Genomic DNA, 22,845 nt, shown 5'->3' on the forward strand with positions numbered 1-22,845 from the left:
AAAACACCTCAGCAAACACTCGTGTGCTCAACGTGCTCCAGGGCCGCCCGCCTCTCCATCTGTCCGCCACAAACACGGGCAGCGTTGAAGCGTTCCTCCAGGAGCCCTTACTGCAATGTGCTCGCTTTCAAGGAGTCGTCCTTTGCTCACAGCTAGCTGGCAGTAGCAGCTAACATTGCTATTTGACAGTGAATGACACTTGATTGGAAACAAACTTGTTACACTTTGTCTGCTTCTTTTTCTGCAGTAATGCCAACAAGAATAACACCCAGGTTATCATCTGGACTCTGAATCAAGTTTGTCCTCCACTTCCTGTTACGAAGACATGTGCCCTCCTCGCAGGTAAGCAGCGAGAACTCCTCCAAGTAGGTCTAAAAGACGACTCTACCACCTAGTCGACAACCACCACCCTCGTCTTCATTATCATCTCATTGTTTTCACAGTCTCCACCCGCCCACCACGTCCCAGGGGGGACATCAAACGCTGCTGCTGAGGTAGACGTCTTCAAACACTGCGCTCATTAAGCTGAGGTGATGTCTTCATTGCTGTAATCGCATTACTTTGCGACTGGAGGAACACGCACGCACACACATAGTTGAGTCAGACGTGCACAGATGGACACATACAGCATCAGATGTGGCTTGAGGGTGAGGATGACGACGCTGACAGAGCGGGATGAAGAAGATGACGGGGGAGGAAGGTCATGATGGCGAGGATGATGAAGACGGTGATGTCATGCAGTCCTGACAACAGGTGCGCGTAGGGATGTAATGGTAAACGCTATAATGAAAAATCGCGGTAAAATTCCAGACGGTTAGTAATACCGTTTACATTTTTTTTCTCGAGAAAACGTCATTTATTCAAGCATTTGAGGCAATACAGACTTTGCTTTGAAAATGTACCCTCCGAGTTAAAGGCCTACTGAAATGAGATTTTCTTATTTAAACGGGGATAGCAGGTCCATTCTATGTGTCATACTTGATCATTTCGCGATATTGCCATATTTTTGCTGAAAGGATTTAGTAGAGAACATCGACAATAAAGTTTGCAACTTTTGGTCGCTAATAAAAAAGCCTTGCCTGCACCGGGAGTAGCAGACGATGTGCGTGTGATGTCACAGGTTGTGGAGCTCCTCACATCCTCACATTGTATACAATCATGGCCACCAGCAGCAAGAGCGATTTGGACCGAGAAAACGACAATTTCCCCATTAATTTGAGCGAGGATGAAAGATTTGTGGATGAGGAAAGTTTGAGTGAAGCACTAGGAAAAAAAAAAAAGGCGAGTGCAGTGGGAGCGATTCAGATGTTATTAGACCCATTTACTAGGATAATTCTGGAAAATCCCTTATCTGCTTATTGTGTTAATAGTGTTTTAGTGAGATTATAAAGTCATACCTGAAAGTCGGAAGCAGTGTTAATTTTGTTGACGAAAAATTTTCGTCATAGTTATCGTCAACGACCTTTTTTTTCTGACTAAAACGAGACAATAACTAAATAAAAAATAATTTACGTGGACTAAGACGATGATGGGGTGTATTGACATATTTGTCAACGAATAAAAACGAGACTAAAAATCGGAACTCATTTCGTTAGGAAGAGGCGGGAGGAGTTGGGAAGAGAACCAATCAGAGCGACGCTGTAAGGAAGTTACGTAAACGTAGTATCCGTTTGAGACTGACCCGGGAATGCGCTGCAGAAGACAACATGCCAGGGAGGAAGAGGAGAGAGGACATATGGGGAAATTTTATATCTGACGTCAAAGATAACAAGACGCAGTGTAAGAAATACAGCATGAGGATTACGGGGAAAAACACAACAAAGTTGAAGCAACATTTACAGTGGAATCACCCCGAAATCCACACACAGGTAAGCATTTTCCACAACATACAACTCACTCGACGTTATCCCGTTTATTACACGGCTTACTCGTGAAATACTCAATTTGAGACATGATTTTCATCAAAATACGACTTGTATCTGTGATTTTTCCGCTGTTTTGCTTTGACTTTCAGAAATTGAAGGGAAAGTTTACATATTACCCTTTAGTCGACTAAATCTACTGTAGTTTTCGTCGACTATAATCTTATGATATTTCGTCAACTAAAACTAGACTAAAGCTAAAACAATTTAAATGACTAAATTATGACTAAAGCTAAATGACATTTTAGTCAAAAGACTATGACTAAAACAAAATCAAATTTTGCCGTCAAAATTAACACTGGTTGGAGGGCTGCGGTGACCGCCAGTGTCTCTGAGAGAAGCCAATGGAGGAGCCAAGATGACAGCTGCTGCAGGAGGACGCTAACTCCGCACAAGTCTCCGGTAAGAGCCGACTTAATATCACCATTTTCTCATCCAAAAACTTGCTGGTTGACATGTGATAGAGAAACATGTTCGTTAAAGCTTCACAAAAAACAAAGAAACACCTGCTGTGTTTCGGTTGCTAAAGGCAGCTGCAATCCACCGCTTTCCACCAACAGCATTCTTCTTTATAGTCTCCGTTATTATTTGAACAAATTGCAAAAGATTCAGCAACACAGATATCCAAATTAATGTGTAATTATGCGATGAAAACAGACGACTTTTAGCCATAAGTGGTGCTGGGCTAATATGTCGGCTAAAACCAATAACGTAACAAACACGCGTCATCATTCCGCAACGTTTTCAACAAGAAACTCCGTTGGAAATTTAAAATTGCGATTTAGTAAACTAAAAAGACCGTATTGGCATGTGTTGCAATGTTAATATTTCATCATTGATATATAAACTATCAGACTGCGTGGTCGCTAGTAGTGGCTTTCAGTAGGCCTTTAAGGGAGTCAATCGCTTCGTTTCACCTCATTTCATCTGCTTCTACTTCCGTGGAGTCTCGGTGTGCGTTTAAGAGCGCAATGCTGTTGGAGGGGAAACATATTTGATGCTGCAGTTTGATTTTGAACGTGCAACTAGCGTCCTTCCGTCAGCTGCTGGGACTGAGAGTTAGCATGCAGCAGGCGATGTGTCGGGAACGCTGCTACAACTTTTTTGTTTTGGTTAATAGTATGCTCACTCGTCTTTTAATTCAACCGCTAACTTTGTCAGCGTTTCAATGACATCAATACTAGTTAAAATGCGTCATTTCATCGAATTGAACGCAGACTGAGTTGTCGGTGAGTCACAAAGATTGTGTATTAGATGTGAGAGGTATCACTCTGTTTATTTTTGTTGGCCAAACTGTTTCACGACTGTGTTGGATCCATTATGGATTGAACTTTCACAGTATCATGTTAGACCCGCTCGACATCCATTGCTTTCCTCCTCTCCAAGGTTCTCATAGTCATCATTGTCACCGACGTCCCACTGGGTGTGAGTTTTCCTTGCCCTTATGTGGGCCTACCGAGGATGTCGTAGTGGTTTGTGCAGCCCTTTGAGACACTAGTGATTTAGGGCTATATAAGTAAACATTGATTGATTGATTGACATAGTTGTTATTTTTTGTTTGTTTGTTTTATGCCCTTTTTGTCATACATTTAATTTTTTTTATCACAAACACACAATATGCAGAATATTCTCCCCAAAATATTTCAAAGTGTAACATTTGACGTGAAGTAATTGAAGCCTTAAATAGGTCAATAATACATACCATTGACTTTGGTGTATTTTTATTTTTTTAACTATAACAATAAAATAAAATCCCACTAAAATGATTCAGGTTACTAAAGTGCCCTGCGCATAAAACTCTTAAAAAAATAACTCCTACATAATTTTTTTTATTTTATTTTTTTTTACTTTTTTCTAGTTCACCTCAAGGCAGGGGCGGGGAACCTTTTTGGCTGAGAGAGCCATGAAAGCCAAAGACTTTAAAATGTATTTCCGTGAGAGCCATATAATATTTTTTAACACTGAATACAACTAAATGCATGCATTTTTGATTAATAACAACATTTTTAGAGTACAATAAGTCTCTTATTCTTTTAAATAACAGTGTTATTCTGCAGCTAACCAATAATAAATAAAATACTTCTTACCAATAATGCGACTTTTTCAACAGGTGCGGTAGAAAATGGATGGATGGATTAAAATGCATGATAATGTTTTATATTTTGAACGTTATTTTTAACACTGGGATAACTAGTGGAATTATTCATGACTTATTGTGTTAAGCAATGTCAGCTAAGATTTATCTGAGAGCCAGATGCAGTCATCAAAAGAGTCACATCTGGCTCTAGAGCCATAGGTTCCCTACCCTTGCCTTAAGGTCTATCTACCGTTTATATGTTTTTATAAAAATATTTTAATTTTTTTTGTATGCCAATTTTGTCAAAACAAATGTTTTTCATGACAAACACAAAATATGCAACATTTTCTCCCAAAAATATTCCAAAGTGTAACATTTGACGTGAAGTAATTGGAGCCTTAAATAGGTCAAGAATACATACAGTTTATTTTGATGTATTATTATTTTTTTAACAATAGCAATAAAAAACAATCCCACTAAAATTATTCAGGATCCAAAAGTTCCCTACGCATGAAACTCTTAAAAAATAACTCCTAAATAATTTCCTTTTTTAAAATTTGAAATCTTACATTTCTAGTTCACCTTTAGGTCTATCCGCCAATTATATGTTTTAAAAAAATGTTTTAAATGTTTTTTGTCAACATGTGTTTCATGACAAACACAAAATATGCAACATTTTCTCCCAAAAATATTTCAAAATGGAATATTTGATGTCAAGTAATTGGAGCCTTGAATTGGTCAATAATTCATCCATCCATCCATTTTCTACCCCTCGTCCCCCTCGAGGTGGCGGGGGAGCTAAAGCTTATCCCAGCTGTAACATTGATTTTGATTCATTATTATTTTTGAGCTATGACAATAAAAAAAAATCCCACTAAAAGTATTTGGGATCCAAAGGGGGCCCCACGCATTAAAATGTTAAAAATTAGTCATCAATCCATCCATCCATGTTCTATTTTTTATTTTATCTTACTTTCAACACTTAAATCTCCAGATCAACCTCAGATCTATCCATCCATCCATTTTCTACCGCTTATTCCCTTCGGGGTCGCGGGGGGCGCTGGTGCATATCTCAGCTACAATCGGGCAGAAGGCGGGGTACACACTGGACAAGTCGCCACCTCACAGATAGACAGACAACATTCACACACACATTCACACACTAGGGACCATTTAGTGTTGCCAATCAACCTTTTTGATCATTTAACTTTTTTTTATGGCAAACACACAAAACATGCAAAATTTTCTTAAAACAAGATTTCAAAGTGGAAGTGGAATAATAAATGTGAAGTAATTGGAGCCTTAAATAGTTTAACAAGTCCCAACAACATTAATTTTGATTCAATATTATTTTTAAAGAATAAAACAGCCTGAATGGTCACTTTGTGTTATCAGAGTTCGCATTGCAACGTTTTCTCATTTCATTTCACCTGTTTGCTCTTTCATTCCACTTTTTTATGTTTTTTTTGCAAAAGTATTTTAAGAATGTGCAGCCGCGGGGCTTTAAAACATTAGCTGCGGGCCGCAAATGGCCCTCAGGCCACACTTTGGACACGTTGACGTAAATGATTGTCTTTCAAAAACGTCAATGTGCTAACATCTCCAATGCGAGTCACGTAGAGTGACGCGTGTTCTTCTTCTGGCACGACGTTTGACGAGCATCAGACTTGCGACGCCGCATGACAAATGGCGAGTGTGAGTCTGAGACAACACAGCTGCCAAAAAGAGCCAGCGAGCGTGTCAGGATTTGTCCAGCTTGGATGATGTCATCAGAGGGATTTGAGGCGTGATGAAAGCTCACTCCGCGTTTCATCTTTTTCCACAAAAATGATCCCCGGACCGGATTCAGCTCGCAACATGTCAACACTTCCTGCGATCACACCGAGACCTCCAACGGCAAACTAACTACTTGTTTTCACGTGCGAGAGCGCGGCACTATTTATGGGAGTGTTGGAATATTCATGAGTCGCAACGTCGAGCCGCGTCGTGACCAAACACGGCGCCACAATGCACTGATGCGAACGGCTAGGCCTGGCATAACCATGGAAAGAATGGCAAATACGACGTTTAGAGCAGGGGTCACCAACCTTTTTGAAAGCAAGAGCTACTTCTTGGGTACTGATTAATGCCAACGGCTACCAGTTTGATACACACTTAAATAAATTGCCAGAAATAGCCAATTTACTCAATTTACCTTTAATAAATAAATCTATATATATATAAAAAAAATGGGTATTTCTGTCTGTCATTCCGTCGTACATTTTTTTTTCCTTTTACAGGTTTTTTTGTAGAGAATAAATAATGAAAAAAAAAAACACTTAATTGAACGGTTTAAAAGAGGAGAAAACACGAAAAAAATTACATTTTGAAACATAGTTTATCTTCAATTTCAACTCTTTAAAATTCAAAATTCACCCCAAAAAAATTAAGAGAAAAACTAGCTAATTTGAATGTTTTTGTAAAAATTTAAAAAATAATTTATGGAATGAAGTGAATTATATTTATATAGCGCTTTTTCTCTAGTGACTCAAAGCGCTTTACATAGTGAAACCCAATATCTAAGTTACATTTAAACCAGAGTGGGTGGCACTGTGAAGAGGTGGGTAAAGTGTCTTGCCCAAGGACACAACGGCAGTGACTAGGACGGCGGACGCGGGAATCGAACCTGCAACCCTCAAGTTGCTGGCACGGCCACTCTACCAACGAAGCTATACCGCCCCATGGAACATCATTAGTAATTTTTCCTGATTAAGAATAATTTTAGAATTTTGATGACATGTTTTAAATAGGTTAAAATCCAATCTGCATTTTGTTAGAATATATAACAAATTGGATCAAGCTATATTTCTAACAAAGAGAAATCATTATTTCTTCTAGATTTTCCAGAACAAAAATTTTAAAAGAAATTCAAAAGACTTTGAAATAAGATTTAAATTTGATTCTAAAGATTTTCTAGATTTGCCCGAATTTTTTTTTTAAAGAAATATTTCACAAATATTCTTCCTCGAAAAAACAGAAGCTAAAAGGAAGAATTCAATCAAAATGTATTTATTATTCTTTACAATAAAAAATAAATTTACTTGAACATTGATTTAAATTGTCAGGAAAGAAGAGGGAGGAATTTAAAAAGTAAAAAGGTATATTTGTTTAAAAAGCCTAAAATAATTTTTAAGGTTTTATTTTTTTCTAAAATTGTCTTTCTGAAAGTTATAAGAAGCAAAGTAAAAAAAATAAATGAATATATTCAAACAAGTGAAGACCAAGTCTTTAAAATATTTTCTTGGATTTTCAAATTCTATTTGAGTTTTGTCTCTCTTAGAATTAAAAATGTCGAGCAAAGCCAGACCAGCTTGCTAGTAAATAAATACAATTTTAAAAATAGAGGCAGCTCACTGGTAAGTGCTGCTATTTGAGCTATTTTTAGAACAGGCCAGCGGGCGACTCATCTGGTCCTTACGGGCGACCTGGTGCCCGCGGGCACCGCGTTGGTGACCCCTGCTTTAGATAGAAGTCAGCATCAGACGTCAAAGTGTTTTGGTGTGTGTGTCTGCGCAGACACCGCCAAGCCCCGCCCCCCACTCTTGTTTGTTATGGGCCACACCGGCCTGCTGAGATGGATCGCTGCACAAACAAATGTTTGCTCTGCCCTTCGCGAACCCCTGAGAGACACACACACACACACAGACACACACCGCTGCTTTTACATTGGATTGAACTGTTGCACACTCACTGAGAGATGTTTTAAAGAGACTACATTAGTATTTTTAGACTGGTCTCTTTCTTTTTAAAGACTGCTCTTGATACTGTGTGTGTGTGTGTGTGTGTGTGTGTGTGTGTGTGTGTGTGTGTGTGTGTGTGTGTGTGTGTGTGTACCAGCTGGCCACCAGTCCATGCGCCCACTGGGAGTACTGGGGGTGTTAGGGAGGCAGACAGAGTGAGGGATGATGGAGGTGGAATTGGAATGGGAATGTCGGGATAAAAGGGATGCACAGATGGGGGAGGGAGGGGCCAAGAGAGCTGTCAGTCACACAGGGGTCAGGGGTCAAGAGAAGGCGGGTCTTTACAAGCCCCAAAACATAGCAGAGGAGAAAGGTGGCCACGCTTCATTTTCACCTCTTCTCTCTCTCCCATAGTGCCACCTTTGTCATCCCTCCATCCTGGGAGGGGGGCGGAGCTATGAGGATGAAAGCGCTGACTCAGCAAGAAGAATTGAAAAAAAAACAACAACAACAAAAAACAAAGAAAAGAGAAGCGACGCAAAGCCCCGCAGGGGTGACGTCGGACGCCGTTTAATGAGAGAAGGATGGAGGTAGGGAGGAAGGGGTCACATGATTTATTCAAAAGGGGGGATTAAGATGGAAAGCAAGCACCTGAACACCACCACACACACACACACACACACACACACACACGCACACACACACACACAGTCCCAGAGGGCCTGGGGCGACAGCTTTGAGAGGCTGTTAATTGTCACCAACACGACTTTAATCAGATTTCAGTAGCCACACACACACACACACACACACACACACACAATATCCCGCCGGCACGTGCCTGCCCCCTTGTGTCCCGTGGGGTGTGTGTAAATCAGGTTTTTGGGCGAGGGGGTGTGGCCATTAGCACAAGTCCCATATGTTGGGAGGGGAAACCCGTGGGACACACAAGTGTCTTCGTGCACACACATTCATTTAACATGTGTGTGTGTGCGTGTGTGTGTAAGCTGATGAATTAATAAACGGAGAAGAAGAAATAGACTCTCTCTCTCTCTCTTTCCATCTCTCTCTCTCTCTACCACACCCTCCATCCGTGAATTAATGAAGATGTAAAATTTTTCCTTCATCCCTCCTCCTCCTCACCCATCCATCACGTCCTCCCCTCCTCTATCATCACTCTTTTTGCTCCCTAACTCCATCTCTTTCCTTTGTCCTCCGCTGAGCCCCCCGCGTCCCCCCACCCACCTCCCACTGAGCCCCAGGCAACACATATGGTGGTCACACCATTAAATAACACACACGCCAACAACCGGTGTCCTGTGTTGCCACTGGTCCTCCATCCTGCCTCTCTCTCTCTCTCTCTCTCTCACTCACTCTCGTCACCACACTGGCTCCTATGCTCTCTCGCCCCTTGCTTTTTTACCCCTCCCCTTGCTCGCTATTGTCTCGAATGCTCTTCTCCAGAAATATTGGACAGAGAGCAAAAAAAGGAGGGGTGTTAAATGTGGCGCGTTACCAGGGCAACCAGCCACACTGCCGCAGTGGAAATGTAGGGGAGGTGGAGCGGGTGAGGAGAGTTGAGAGGGAAGTGGTGTGTGTGTGTTTGGGTTTATGAACACACTCTCGTGTATGAGTGACAGTTATAATTAGTTCGCAAAGCTAGTTTGTGTAAAATAATACATGTATATCCAGTTGAACTCCTTCTCCAAAAGTTTCTTTGACTGTCTAAATGTGTCATGACGCGCGGCAGTGGCGTGATGGGCGTGTTCTCCCCGTGTCTGAAACAATCTATTATTGATTGGAACAAGCAGTGGGCCAGTAGAGCGAGGCGGTACAACTTTGTTCAGCTGGCGAAAGCGGCGAGTTCTCCGTTTAGCGCGAGAGGACGCGACGGGCGCACTCGCTCAATGAGTGGACAGGCGTTTGTGGGCGTGGTTAAGACCCCAGTGACGTGGCAACGAGCCAATCAATTCAGTGCTCCGGTAGGAATGTCCATGATTTGACAAATTCATGCATTGCTTGGGTTTCGGTTGAAAGTTCCCTTGTCATGCAAAAATGACTTTTTCATGACGTAATCACAGTGATATGTGTCACTCACTCAGACCTAGGCAAATTAAGGCCCGGGGGCCACATGCTTAAGCTTTTCAATCTAGCCCGTTAGACTTTCCCAAAATTATTTTTTAGATCTTTAAAGGGGAACATTATCACAATTTTAAAATGGTTAAAAACAATAAAAATCAGTTCCCAGTGGCTTGTTGTATTTTTTTAAATGTTTTTCAAAATTTTACCGGTCTCGGAATATCCCTAAATAAAGCTTTAAAGTGCCTTATTTTCGCTCTCTGCGAAGACACTGGCCATTTCCCTGTGACGTCACAAAGTGCTGCCAATGTAAACAAATAATGTGAATACCACAGCAAGATATAGTGTCATTAGCTCGGATTCAAACTCGGATTTCAGCGACTTAAGCGATTCAACAGATTACGCATGTATTGAAACAGATGGTTGGAGTATGAAAGTATTGAAGAAGAAACTGAAGCTATTGAGCGAATAGCTATTGACGCTATTCATAGCCATAGCATGGCCGAATAGCTGCGTTAGCATCGCCGGTAAAATGTGCGGACCAAACGATCAGGACTTTCGCATCTTTTGACACGGGAGCAACTTAAATCTGTCGATTGGTAAGTGTTTTTTTCGCATTAAATGTGGGTGGAAGGAAACGTAATATAGTTGCAAATGCATCTACAGGTTATCCATACATCTCTGTGCCATGTCTGCCTTAGCATCGCCGGTAAAATGTGGAGAAACTCCAGCACATTCAATGGGGGTCTGGCGCCAGACACTTTGGCATCTTCGGGCCAGTGGTGCAACTTGAATCCCTCCCTGTTAGTGTTGTTACACACTCCGACAACACACCGTCGAGGCATGATGTCTCCAAGGTTCCAAAAAATAGTCAAAAAAACGGAAAATAACAGAGCTGAGACCCGGTGTTTGTAATGTGTTGAAAATGAAAAGGGCGGGTGTGTTACCTCGGCGACGTCACATTCTGACGTCATCGCTTCCAGTGCGATAAACAGAAAGGCGTTTAATTCGCCAAAATTCACCCATTTAGAGTTCGGAAATCGGTTAAAAAAATAGATGGTCTTTTTTCTGCACCATCAAGGTATATATTGACGCTTACATAGGTCTGCTGATAATGTTCCCCTTTAAGATGGAAACTGTAGCTGCTAGGGCTCCGAATCTTTGGGTGTCCCACGATTCGGTTCAATATCGATTCTTGGGGTTACGATTTGATTCAAAATCTTTTTTTTTTTTCAATTCAACACGATTTTTGATTCACAAACGATTTTTTCCCGATTTAAAAGGATTCATTCAACACATAGGATTTCAGCAGGATCTACCCCAGTCTGCTGACATGCTAGCAGAGTAGCAGATTTTTTTTAAAAAGCTTTTATAATTGTAAAGGACAATGTTTTATCAACTGATTGCAATAATGAAAATTTGTTTTAACTATTAAGCCACTGTGACACTATTGTTCTTTTTTGTGTTAATTTTATAAATGTCTAATGATAATGTCAATGAGGGATTTTTAATCACTGCTATGCTGAAATTATAACTAATATTGATACTGTTGTTGATAATATTCATTTTTGTTTCACTACTTTTGGTTTGTCCCGTGTCGTGTTTGTGTCTCCTCTCAATTGCTCTGTTAATTGCAGTTCTGAGTGTTGCTGGGTCAGGTTTGGTTTTGGAATTGGATTGCATTGTTATGGTATTGCTGCCCTGCGATGAGGTGGCGACTTGTCCAGGGTGTACACCGCCATCCGCCCGATTGTAGCTGAGATAGGCACCAGCGTTCCCACGACCCCAAAGGGAATAAGCGGTAGAAAAGGGATGGATGGATGGTATTCCTGTGTATTGTTTTGTTGGATTGATTAAAAAAAACAAAACGATTTAAAAAAAAATGAGAATCGATTCTGAATCGCACAACGTGAGAATCGCGATTCAAATTCGAATCGATTATTTACCACACCCCTAGTAGCCGCCATTGTGATGTGTAGTAATGTTTTCAAGTTGATTGATTGATTGAGAAGTTTATTGACATCTTAAATAATTAATCCATGTAATGCTTTAGAAAGGCAAATGGATGGCACAAAAAGCCAAAAGGCTTGTTTCCATTGTGGTCCATTAAATATTCATCACATTTGATACAGTCAATAATAATAGATATATAACCTGTTAAATGACCGTAAGTCTTGAAATATACAAAGTATTTCAATGGTTGGAATCTGCGCTTTTGCAGTATATAACAGTTACTATGGTAATGTAATTAGTTACTATAGTAATCTGAGCCACAGCAGCTCGGACGAGGCACCAAGCAGTGTGGGTGTGGAGCGTTTCCACAGAGTGTTTCCAGATCTGCCAGCCTGAAATGCGGGTGTCAGGGACAGACGCGCAAGGAGATTTTTACAACAAAGTTCTAAACCTTAGTGATATATCAGATAATGGGTGTTTTTTTAGGACCCTTTGTGTTCATATTTCGCTATTTTTGTTGCGTGTCGCTTGATTGTTGAATATGTCCATGGAGAGGAGGTCTGACGTTCATTTGTTGTCAATATTCAGTGTTTTACTGTTCATAGTTAATATAATAAATCCCACATTCTTTGTTTTCATGTACATTCTGGCTGTCTCATTTAGTAAAATGTTTTTAAATTCCATTCCGTTTTTTAAGGCGGTCTGTGATAACATTTTTAGCTTTCAATTAGACATTTTTGTGAGATTGCGTATTAATGTTCCTAAAAATAGGACCCAAGCACACATACTGTACAGCAGATTTTCACAGCTTACATCTACACTATTTTGCCAAAAGTATTCGGCCACCCATCCAAATGATGAGAATCAGGTGTCCTAATCACTTGGCGCGGCCACAGGTGCATAAAATCAAGCGCTCAGGCACGTAGACTGTTTCTACAAACATTTGTGAAAGAATGGACCGCTCTCAGGAGCTCAGTGATTTCCAGCATGGATCTGTCATAGGATGCCACCAGTGCAACAAACCCAGTCTTGAAATTTCTTCGCTCCTAAATATTCCAAAGTCAACTGTCGACCTTTTTTATGAGAAAATTGAAGAGTTTGGGAACAACAGCAACTCAGCCACAAAGTGGTAGGCCACGTAAACTGACAGAAAGGGGGGTGAGCGGATGCTGAAGCGCATAAAGCAAAGACTTTCTGCACAGTCAGTTGCTACAGAGCTGCCAACTTCATGTGACCTTCCAATTAGCCCAGGTACAGTACGCAGAGAGCTTCATAAAATGGATTTCCATGGCCGCATAACTGCATCTAAGCCATACATCACCAAGTCCAATGCAAAGCGTTGGATGCAGTGGTGTAAAGCACGTCGCCACTGGACTCTATAGCAGTGGAAACGCCTTCTCTGGACTGATGAATCACACTTTTCCATCTGGCAATCTGATAGACGACTCTCCGTTTGGAGGTTGCCAGGAGAACGGTACATTTTGGACTGTATTGTGCCAAGTGTGAAATTTGGTGGAGGAGGAATTATGCTGTGGGGTTGTTTTTCAGGAGATGGGCTTGGCCCCTTCCTTCCAGTGAAATGAACTTTGGATGCTCCAGGATATCAAAACATTTTGGACAATTCCATGCTCCCAACCTTGTGGGAACAGCTTGGAGCGGGCCCCTTCTTCTTCCAACATGACAGTGCACCAGTGCATAAGCAAGGTCCATCAAGACATGGATGACAGAGTCTGGTGTGGATGAATTTGATTGGCCTGCACAGAGTCCCGACCTGAACCCGATAGAACACCTTTGGGATGAATTACAACGGAGACTGAGAGCCAAGCCTTGTGTGTGACCTCACCAATGCGCTTTTGGAAAAATGGTCGAAAACTCCTATAGACATACTCCGCAACCTTTTGGACAGCCTTCGCAGAAGAGTCGAAGCTGTAATAGCTTCAAAAGGTGGACCGACATCATATTGAACCCTGTAAGTTAGGAATTGGATGGCACTTCAAATTCATATGTGAGTTAAGGCAGGTGGCCAAATACTTTTGGCAATATAGTGTGTACATGTGTGTAAAGTGTTGTACCTGACAAGTCTCGGCTACCTTGCTTCTGCAGGTACAACACCTTACCTTACTAGCCCACACATTCATTTATTTGTGGCGGCCCGCCACGAAAGAATTACGGCCGCCACAAAAAAAAAAATTCTTTATTTTTATTTATTTTTTTCCGGCTTTTGACTCGCTCGACCGCTCATAAAAGCAATGGGACTCTGTCTGTGAATGGAGCTTGTAGTCACATATTATATAAATATGTAAATATTATATAAATATGTATATAAATATGTACATAAAGTGTTGTAATTATATTCCAACGCCGCGTTCTTCTTGGTCATCACCGCCGCCATAAAGTCTGGGTTTCCCTGCTTAGGCTGTTGCCCCCGCGACCCGACCTCGGATAAGCGGAAGAAGATGGATAGATGGATGGAATATGTACTGTACTGTGCAATCTACTAATAAAAGTTTCAATAAATCAATCAATCACTTTGCTTCCCTTCCGGTTTATGTGACGTCACGCGAGTTCACTTCCTGTTGAAGACACCTCCGTCTGTTTTCAACTCGACGCTGCAGAGTAGAGATCACTTTCTGCTAAGTCAGCACATTCCTTATGTTTGATGTGAATGAGGTATCTTAGTTGGTCGGACAATAATCTGTTTATACAACTTGAGATTTGGGGTATGACAATTCTTAATGGGGAAAGACGTTAATGTTTTTTGTTCTCATGTTAGCATTTAAGCTAGCTCGCAAGCGAACGCTATTCAGTCCACAATTTTATCAAAGTTTGGTTTTCAATCACGTTTTTCTGATCGTTTTAATTTAAAATTGTAATTGTCAGGAGTTTTACCGTTTTATCGTTAATACGCTAACATCCTTAGTAAACAACAGGTGCTGACAAACACTGCTAACTAGCATTAAAGTAACAGACACACATAATGAGGCTTGCTAAAGCCTCTTTGAAGCTGTCTGATAAGAATGTGTGTGTGTGTGTGTTCTCACCAGAGTTGAGCAGCTGCTGCTCCATGACTCCACAGCCCAGCACCTCCATCCAGTCGCCCTGGAAACGCACTTCCATCTCAAAGGAAGGATGAGTGAAGGGGAAGTAACAGTCCACCCAGCGCACCTCCACATCTGAGGAGGAAGCGGTGGAAGTCAGCCATGGCGACTCTTTGAAGGCGCCCCCTGCCAGCCGACCTTTTCCAAACAGGTGGGTGACGAGTCGCGTCAGCGTGCGCTTCAGGTCGAACTCCACCAGCTTGACGGCCTCCAGGGTGTGCGTTTCCTGTTTCTGTGGCGTCCTGCGGCCGGCGACCTCAAACATCTGGAGGTCTTTGCCATTCTGAACCTTGGAGAAGAGCTGTGTGCAAAAGTCGCACAACACTCAGCGGGAAAGTTAATTTAAGGTCAGTGTGAGTTGTCCCCCCTTATCATTACAAATATTAAACCGGCATTGCTATTTTTTTGTGCTGCAAAAATGTTTGGTCTAATATTGTAGTTCTTATGTCATGAGGCTGGTTATGATTAATATCATGTTAAAAATAAACACTATAGCAGGGGTCACCAACCTTTTTTCAGTGATGTACCCCCTGTGAACATTTTTTTTTAATACAAGTACCCCCTAATCAGAGCAAAGCATTTTTGGTTGAAAAAAAGAGATAAAGAATTAAAATACAGCACTATGTCATCGGTTTCTGATTTATTAAAATGTATAACAGTGCAAAATATTGCTCATTTGTAGTGGTCTTTCTTGAACTATTTGAGAAAACAGATATACAAATAACTAAAAACTTGTTAAAAAAATAAACGATTGATTCAATTATAAATAAAGATTTCTACACACAGAAGTAATCATCAACTTAAAGTGCCCTCTTTGGGGATTGTAATAGAGATCCATCTGGATTCATCAACTTCATTCTAGACATTTCTTCACAAAAAAAGAAATCTTTAACATCAATATTTATGGAACATGTCCACAAAAAATCTAGCTGTCAACACTGAATATTGCATTGTTGCATTTCTTTTCACAGTTTATGAACTTACTTTCATATTTTGTTGAAGTATTATTCAATAAATATATTTATAAAGGATTTTTGAATTGTTGCTTTATTAGAATATTTTTAAAAATCTCACGTACACCTCCCATACCTACACGTACCCCCATTTGAGAACCACTGCACTATAGAATGCAAAATATTGGGACAAGTGCGGACATATTTTGTCAAGGTGTGGGGGGGCTTGTTTTGCATCAAAACAATAAAAACATCCATCCATTTTCTACCATTTATTCCCTTCCAGGTGGCACAGAGCCCTGGAGCCTATCTCAGCTACAATTGCGCGGAAAGCGGGGTACCCCCTGGATAAGTCGCTACCTAAAAAACTATAAAATCTAGACAAAATAAATTTGTAGCTTAAACAATATTGGCAATTTTGGAAAGATTTTGACAAAGTGGGGCCACTGTTTATTAATAAAAACATGTAAATAATATAAAAACTATAAAAGATTAGTAATAAAAACTATAATAATTAGACAAGAATGTTTGCAGCACAAATGTAGCACAAACAAATGGACACGTTTTGGGAGATTTTTGACAGGTGTGGGGCTTGGTTATATATACAATATGACGATAAAAAAACTATTATAGTTAGACAAAAAATGTTTGCAGCATAACCATAGCTCAAATGATTGGGACAAGTTTGGGAAGATTTTGACAAGGTGGGGGTGTTGTTTATAAATACCACGCAGATAATATAAAAACAATAATAGTTTGACAAAAACAAATGGACACGTTTTGGAAGATTATGACATAGTCCGGGGCTTGATTATGAAAAATAAAACATTAAAAACAAACAAAAAAAATATTATCTTGAGACAACATTTTTTTTGCAGCACAAACGTGACAAGTGGACAAGTTTGGGGAGATCTTGACAAAAAATTGCGGGGCTGGTTTTGAATAATTTAACATGTTAATAACATAAAAACTATAACACTTTAAAACAAAAAAACTATAATGGACCCAAAAAATGTTTGCAGCGCAAACATTTGGGACATTTTTGGGGAGATTTTGACAAGGCGGGGGTGGATGGGCTGTTTATGAATATCCATCCATCCATTTTCTACCGCTTATTCCCTTTTGGGGTCGCGGGGGGCGCTGGCGCCTATCTCAGCTACAATCGGGCGGAAGGCAGGGTAGACCCTGGACAAGTCGCCACCTCATCAAAGGGGCCAACACAGATAGACAGACAACTTTCACACTCACATTCACACACTAGGGACCATTTAGTGTCTTTGAGGCAGACGCACTAACCCCTCTGCCACCGTGAAGTCCCCCCACCTTAATATGAAAGTCTAATGTTAGTGCAGCCCGCAAGTTTTATATGAATGGCGCTTGTGAATTATATTTTTAAGTTGTGAATTATATTTATGTAGCGCTTTTCTCTAGTGACTCAAAGCGCTTTTACATAGTGAAACCCAATATCTAAATTACATTTAAACCAGTGTGGGTGGCACTGGGAGCAGGTGGGTAAAGTGTCTTGCCCAAGGACACAACGGCAGTGACTAGGATGGCAGAAGCGGGAATCGAACCTGCAACCCTCAAGTTGCTGGCACGGCCGCTCTACCAACCGAGCTATCCCGCCCGACAACGCTTGACAGCGTTGTGTGCGGAGCTGAAGGAATCTACCAATCATGGTGTGGTATGCGGCTCTTGGGGGCCGAACATTGACGTCTCTGCTTGCGTGATGCAAGCAGAGAAACGTTTTGCCGCTTTTCCATTAGACTCGGACGCGCTCTTCTTTCCTCCCTCGCTCGCCCGCCTGCTCGTTCTCTCTCTCTCTCTGTCTCTCGCTCTGTCACTGTATGTGTGTCTCTTTCTCACTTCCTCCTCCGGCGCCGCTGTAAACAGTCTGGGCTGGGGAGACGAGCGGCCCGGTAGCTTTCGTAGCACTCCGCCGAAGGACCGAGCGACAATACAAAACTGTGGTGCACTGGACCCCATTCACAACATCCACACTCTAGGGCCAATCAACCTATCCCCAGGTGCATGTCTTTGGAAGTGGGAGGAAGCCGGAGTACCCGGAGGGAACCCACGCATTCACGGGGAGGACATGCAAACTTCACACAGAAAGATCCCGAGCCTGGATTTGAACCCAGGACTGCAGGAACTTCGTGTTGTGAGGCAGACGCACTAACCCCTCTTCCACCGTGAAGCCCCTGTTTATGAATAGCAAAACGTTGACATAAATACTGTAATAATTAGACAAAAAACCTTTTGCGGCGCAAACATTTGGTACAAGTTTGGGGAGATTTTAAAAAGGCGTGAGGGGCTGGTCTTTAATAATAACATGTTAGTAACATAAAAACTATAAAATAACAACATAAACATTTGGGACAAACTTGGGGAGATGTTGGCAAGGTGGGGGGGCTGGATGATCCATCCATCCATTTCTACCGCTTATTCCCTTTGGGTTCGCGGGGGGCGCTGGTGCCTATCTCAGCTACAATCGGGCGGAAGGCGGCGTACACCCTGGACAAGTCGCCTTCTCATCGCAGGGCCAACACAGATAGACAGACAACATTCACACTCACATTCACACACTAGGGCCAATTTAGTGTTGCCAATCAACCTATCCCCAGGTACATGTCTTTGGAAGTGAGAGGAAGCCGGAGTACCCGAAGGGGAACCCACGCATTCACGGGGAGGACATGCAAACTCCACACAGAAAGATCCCGAGCCTGGGATTGAACCCAAGACTACTCAGGACCTTCGTATTGTGAGGCAGACGCACTAACCCCTCTACCACCGTGCTGGGCTAAATGATATAGTCAGAAAATGTATTTTAGACTTTTACAGTACAATCGTAGCACGAACGATTAGCATTGTTATTTAAATATTTGCAATGATAAGAGGATCCAACTTCACACGAGTCAATTCAGGGTCTCCATCTTACCTCGTGGTCGGAGAAGAGTCGCACGCCTTCCATCTGGTGGAAGACGGGGTAGTGACTTGCGTCGATCTCGTCCCGTCGGTAAACGTCTCCAGCCAATAGGAAGGCGTCCAGACCGGACCTCACCAGCTCCCTCTGGTGGGCGGAGGTGTGAGCGCGTAGCATGGTGGCCCTTTTGAGGGGCCCACATGCTGATGAGCAGGATGTTCTACGGTACAAACAGGTGCATTGTGGGCAGGGAGTCACTTACCTGTTCAGATAATAGTTATCTCCACGCTTCCTGCTGGGGTGGTCGGGCGGAATCAGCAAGCTGTCAATCAAACACGACCAAAGTAAGAAGAACAAAGATGGATGAGGAAGTAATGGCGAGGCTGTCAATCAAACGACCTGTCAAAGTTCTGCTCCACGGTAACCACGGGGCTCAGGTTGTCATGGACGGAGAACAACGGGTTGCCCCAGCGACCGATGTAGGCACTGCGGCACACAACAAATCCCCGACTTGTTAAACAAAATAAAAAATATTCATCAGTCATGAAAAATGCTTGAGCAGGCGCGTCTTAAAGAGTAAAGATCACGACCCCCTCAAATGGCAGAATCGTAAAGCACCGTCGCACAACTCGCTTAACGACTTCCTAATGCAACATTAATGCGGCGATTGCTGCAAGCCACTTTTATGGCGACTCAGGCAGATAACAACGTTCGCTGAGGAGCGCAGTTAACTTTTACACTGCTGCCTCCCCGAAGACGCGTTCGAGACGCGCACTCAGCTGATTGTTCCAAAACTACAGCGAGGAGACCGGCGTGTGCTTGAGCGTCATGTGACACTCGGCGGCGTCCTCACCTGTAGAAGTGAGCCTTGATCCTCTCCTTGACGAGCCAGAGGGGATGATGGGCGAGGTTGTGGAGGTCGCGGCCCACTTTGGCCAGGATCTTGGGGGTGACGTTGGTGAAGTCATCGCAGGGGTAGGCGTGGCCTAACACCTCCACGGACTCTTGAGCGATGGCGGGCTTGAAAGCAGGGCCTTTCGTGCAGACGTACCGAAGTGACGCAGCGATGCCACGAAGAGGAGGGGGGCGAAGCAGCAGGCGTAATATCATGCTGACACGTCCATGGAGCTGGAACAGAAAGTAAAAGGAGGTCAGTTTGTAGCGAATCCTTCGAGAATGACCCCTACAAGCTGGGAAGCAAGTGACCCGTCATAAAATCCAAGAATGGAAACTCAGCAGAATGTTGCAGAGGGGAGAATAAAACTGCCGTGTAAAAGGTCAGGTCATCTGGGATGTACTACTCAGCGTCATCATTTGGCTGAAGATGACTGCAGGAAAGGTCACAAAAGTCCAACGCGGGACGATTTTAGACTGCGGACTTTCTGACATCAAAACATGCAAATGAACGAGGCGACTGTCGCCACAGCATCAAGCTGTTTGGGGCGTTCCCATGACAACAACGTGTGCCCTTGGACAAAGGAAAGAAGTTATGAGAAGTGACTCACAACAAACACGGACAGATGGACACACAAGTAAAGATTTAGCGCGGATCACTCGCGTCTGCAGCCGCCTGCGGCTAAAACAGTTAGCCTACTGGTCAAGGTTGTTTAATTTGCCACGACCGTCTGCTACTTCTCATTCTTTTAGGCAGGAAGACGAGCAGCGTGTGGCCTTAAGGCAGCCTTGTCCAATATGTGGCACATTCAAAAAATACCCTTAAAAACTAAAAAAAAAAATAAAAAAGTGTAATAAAAGAGCAAAGAGGTGAAAAGTAACAAGAAAACGTTGCAATGGTGGCTCTGAAAAAACAATGCTGCCCATGCAGGCTGTTTAATCAATCAATCAATCAATCAGTCAATGCTTATTTATATAGCCCCAAATCACAAATGTCCCAAAGGACTGCACAAACCACTACGACTACGACATCCTTGGAAGAACCCACATAAGGGCAAGGAAAACTCACACCCAGTGGGCAAGGAGAACTCACACGCAGTGGGACGCCAGTGACAATGATGACTATGAGAGCCTTGGAGAGGACCTCATATGTGGGCAACCCCCCCTTCTAGGGGACCGAAAGCAATAGATGTCGAGCGGGTCTAACATGATACTGTGAAAGTTCAATCCATAGTGGCTCCAACACAGCCGCGAGAATTCAGTTCAAAGCGGATCCAAGACAGCAGCGAGAGTCCCGCCCACAGGAAACCATCCCAAGCGGAGTCGGATCAGCATCGTAGAGATGTCCCCAACCGATACACAGGCGAGCGGTCCATCCTGGTTCCCGACGAGCGGTCCATCCTGGGTCCCTACTCTGGACAGCCAGTACTTCATCCATAGTCATCGGACCGGACCCCCTCCACAAGGGAGGGGGAGACAGAGGAGAAAAAGAAAAGAAGCGGCAGATCAACTGGTCTAAAAAGGAGGTCTATTTAAAGGCTAGGGTATACAAATGAGTTTTAAGGTGAGACTTAAATGCTTCTATTGAGGTAGCATCTCAAACTGTTACCGGGAGGGCATTCCAGAGTACTGGAGCCCGAAATGAAAACGCTCTATAGCCCGCAGACTTTTTTTTGGGCTTTAGGAATCACTAATAAGCTGGAGTCCTTTGAACGCAGATTTCTTGCCGGGACATCGGCAAGATAGGATGGAGCTAGACCGTGTAGTATTTTATACGTAAGTAGTAAAACCTTAAAGTCACATCTTAAGTGCACAGGAAGCCAGTGCAGGTGAGCCAGTACAGGCGTAATATGATCAAACTTTCTTGTTCTTGTTAAAAGTCTAGCAGCCGCATTTTCTACCAACTGTAATCTTTTAATGCTAGACATAGGGACTGTTATTTACTTTGAAGCTGTCATTGCTCAAAAAATAATTAATCAAAATCAATGTTATGAATTATTGACTGAAACAAGGCTCAAATTACTTCACGTCAAGAATTCCACTTTGAAATATGTTGTTGAGGAAAATATTGCAAATTTGGTGTGTTTGCCTTATGAAAAACAAGTTTTTTGTACAAAAAAAGGGCATAAAAAAACAAAAAACCCCATGAAAAAAATAATAAAAACTTACATATAATCGATGGATAGATCTCAAGCTGACTTAAGCGTTGGAAGTAAAAAACAAATAATGTATGACTTATTTTCAAAATTTTTATGAGTGGGGGCCTTTTGGTTTTATTTTTAACTATCATTGCTCAAAAATAATGAATCAAAATCAAAATGGTATTATGAATTATTGACTTATTCAATGTTGTCTGTCTATCCGTGTTGGCCCTGCGATGAGGTGGCGACTTGTCCAGGGTGTACGCCGGCTTCCGCCGGAATGCAGCTGAGATAGGCTCCAGCACCCCCCCGCGACCCCGGAAGGGACAAGCGGTAGAAAATGGATGGATGAATGGAAGGCCTCAATTACCTCACATAAAAAAATTGCACAAAACAATTGCATATTATTTTTGTTTCTTTAGTATTCTTTGATGAAAAGGGCATATAACAAACATACATAATCATCATCACAGGGTATCAGGCATCCATGATCAGGGCTCTCCAGTCTATTCTGTTGTCCACACTTTGTATGAGTTCTTTATAATTAATATTTCCGATGTATGTTTTCGTTGTCGACCTGGAGCTTTCTTTCCAGCTAGTTTTCCTGTCAACATCAGTTTTTCTAAGATGTCTTTTCTAATGATATGTCTGAGAAATTTCAGCGGTATATTTCGAAAAGTTGCAAAGAGAGATCTCTTGTTTTTGCCCATGTCAATACCTCTCCATTACTTTTCGTTTCAGTCCATGATATCCTGAGTATTTTTTGAAGAACCACTTTTCAGTTGCATCTCTAATTTTTTCAGTTGTTTATTATTTAAAGTCCAGCATTCACAGCCGTAAAGTAGGACAGACCATTCATACGTATTCAGGACTCTTGAGTTTGGGGTCAATTGAGATGTTTCTATTTCTACAAAACCAGTGAAGTTGGCACGTTGTGTAAATCGTACATAAAAATACAATACAATGATTTGCAAATCCTTTTCAACTTATATTCAATTAAATAGACTGCAAAGACAAGATACTTAACGGTCGATCTTGTAAACTTTATTTTTTGCAAATGTTAGCTAATTTGGAATTTGATGCCTGCAA

The 22,845-nt window shown here is 42.1% G+C and overlaps 1 protein-coding gene and 1 long non-coding RNA gene across 7 annotated transcripts in view; one reads left to right on the plus strand and one right to left on the minus strand.

Annotated features, from left to right (window-relative positions):
- Positions 1–76: 76 nt before the first annotated feature.
- Positions 77–15,810, plus strand: LOC133569227 (uncharacterized). The gene is made up of 4 exons (XR_009809774.1): positions 77–342; positions 444–753; positions 8,133–8,308; positions 14,792–15,810. It is a non-coding gene; the product is annotated as an uncharacterized LOC133569227 (long non-coding RNA).
- Positions 14,679–22,845, minus strand: part of LOC133569225 (phenylalanine--tRNA ligase, mitochondrial-like) — a 19,654-nt gene continuing 11,487 nt past the window's right edge. For all 6 annotated transcript variants that reach the window (XM_061921453.1, XM_061921457.1, XM_061921454.1 and 3 more), the window contains 6 exons: positions 19,575–19,849; positions 19,121–19,207; positions 18,984–19,043; positions 18,737–18,905; positions 14,984–15,146; positions 14,679–14,920 (listed from right to left, as the gene is read on the minus strand). In XM_061921453.1, coding sequence (XP_061777437.1) covers positions 14,694–14,920; positions 14,984–15,146; positions 18,737–18,905; positions 18,984–19,043; positions 19,121–19,207; positions 19,575–19,831 — 963 coding nt within the window. In that variant the 5' untranslated portion in view covers positions 19,832–19,849 and the 3' untranslated portion in view covers positions 14,679–14,693. The remainder of the gene's footprint in view (positions 14,921–14,983; positions 15,147–18,736; positions 18,906–18,983; positions 19,044–19,120; positions 19,208–19,574; positions 19,850–22,845) is intronic.

This window comes from Nerophis ophidion, linkage group LG15, assembly GCF_033978795.1.
Source record: "Nerophis ophidion isolate RoL-2023_Sa linkage group LG15, RoL_Noph_v1.0, whole genome shotgun sequence".
Lineage (NCBI taxonomy): Eukaryota > Metazoa > Chordata > Actinopteri > Syngnathiformes > Syngnathidae > Nerophis > Nerophis ophidion.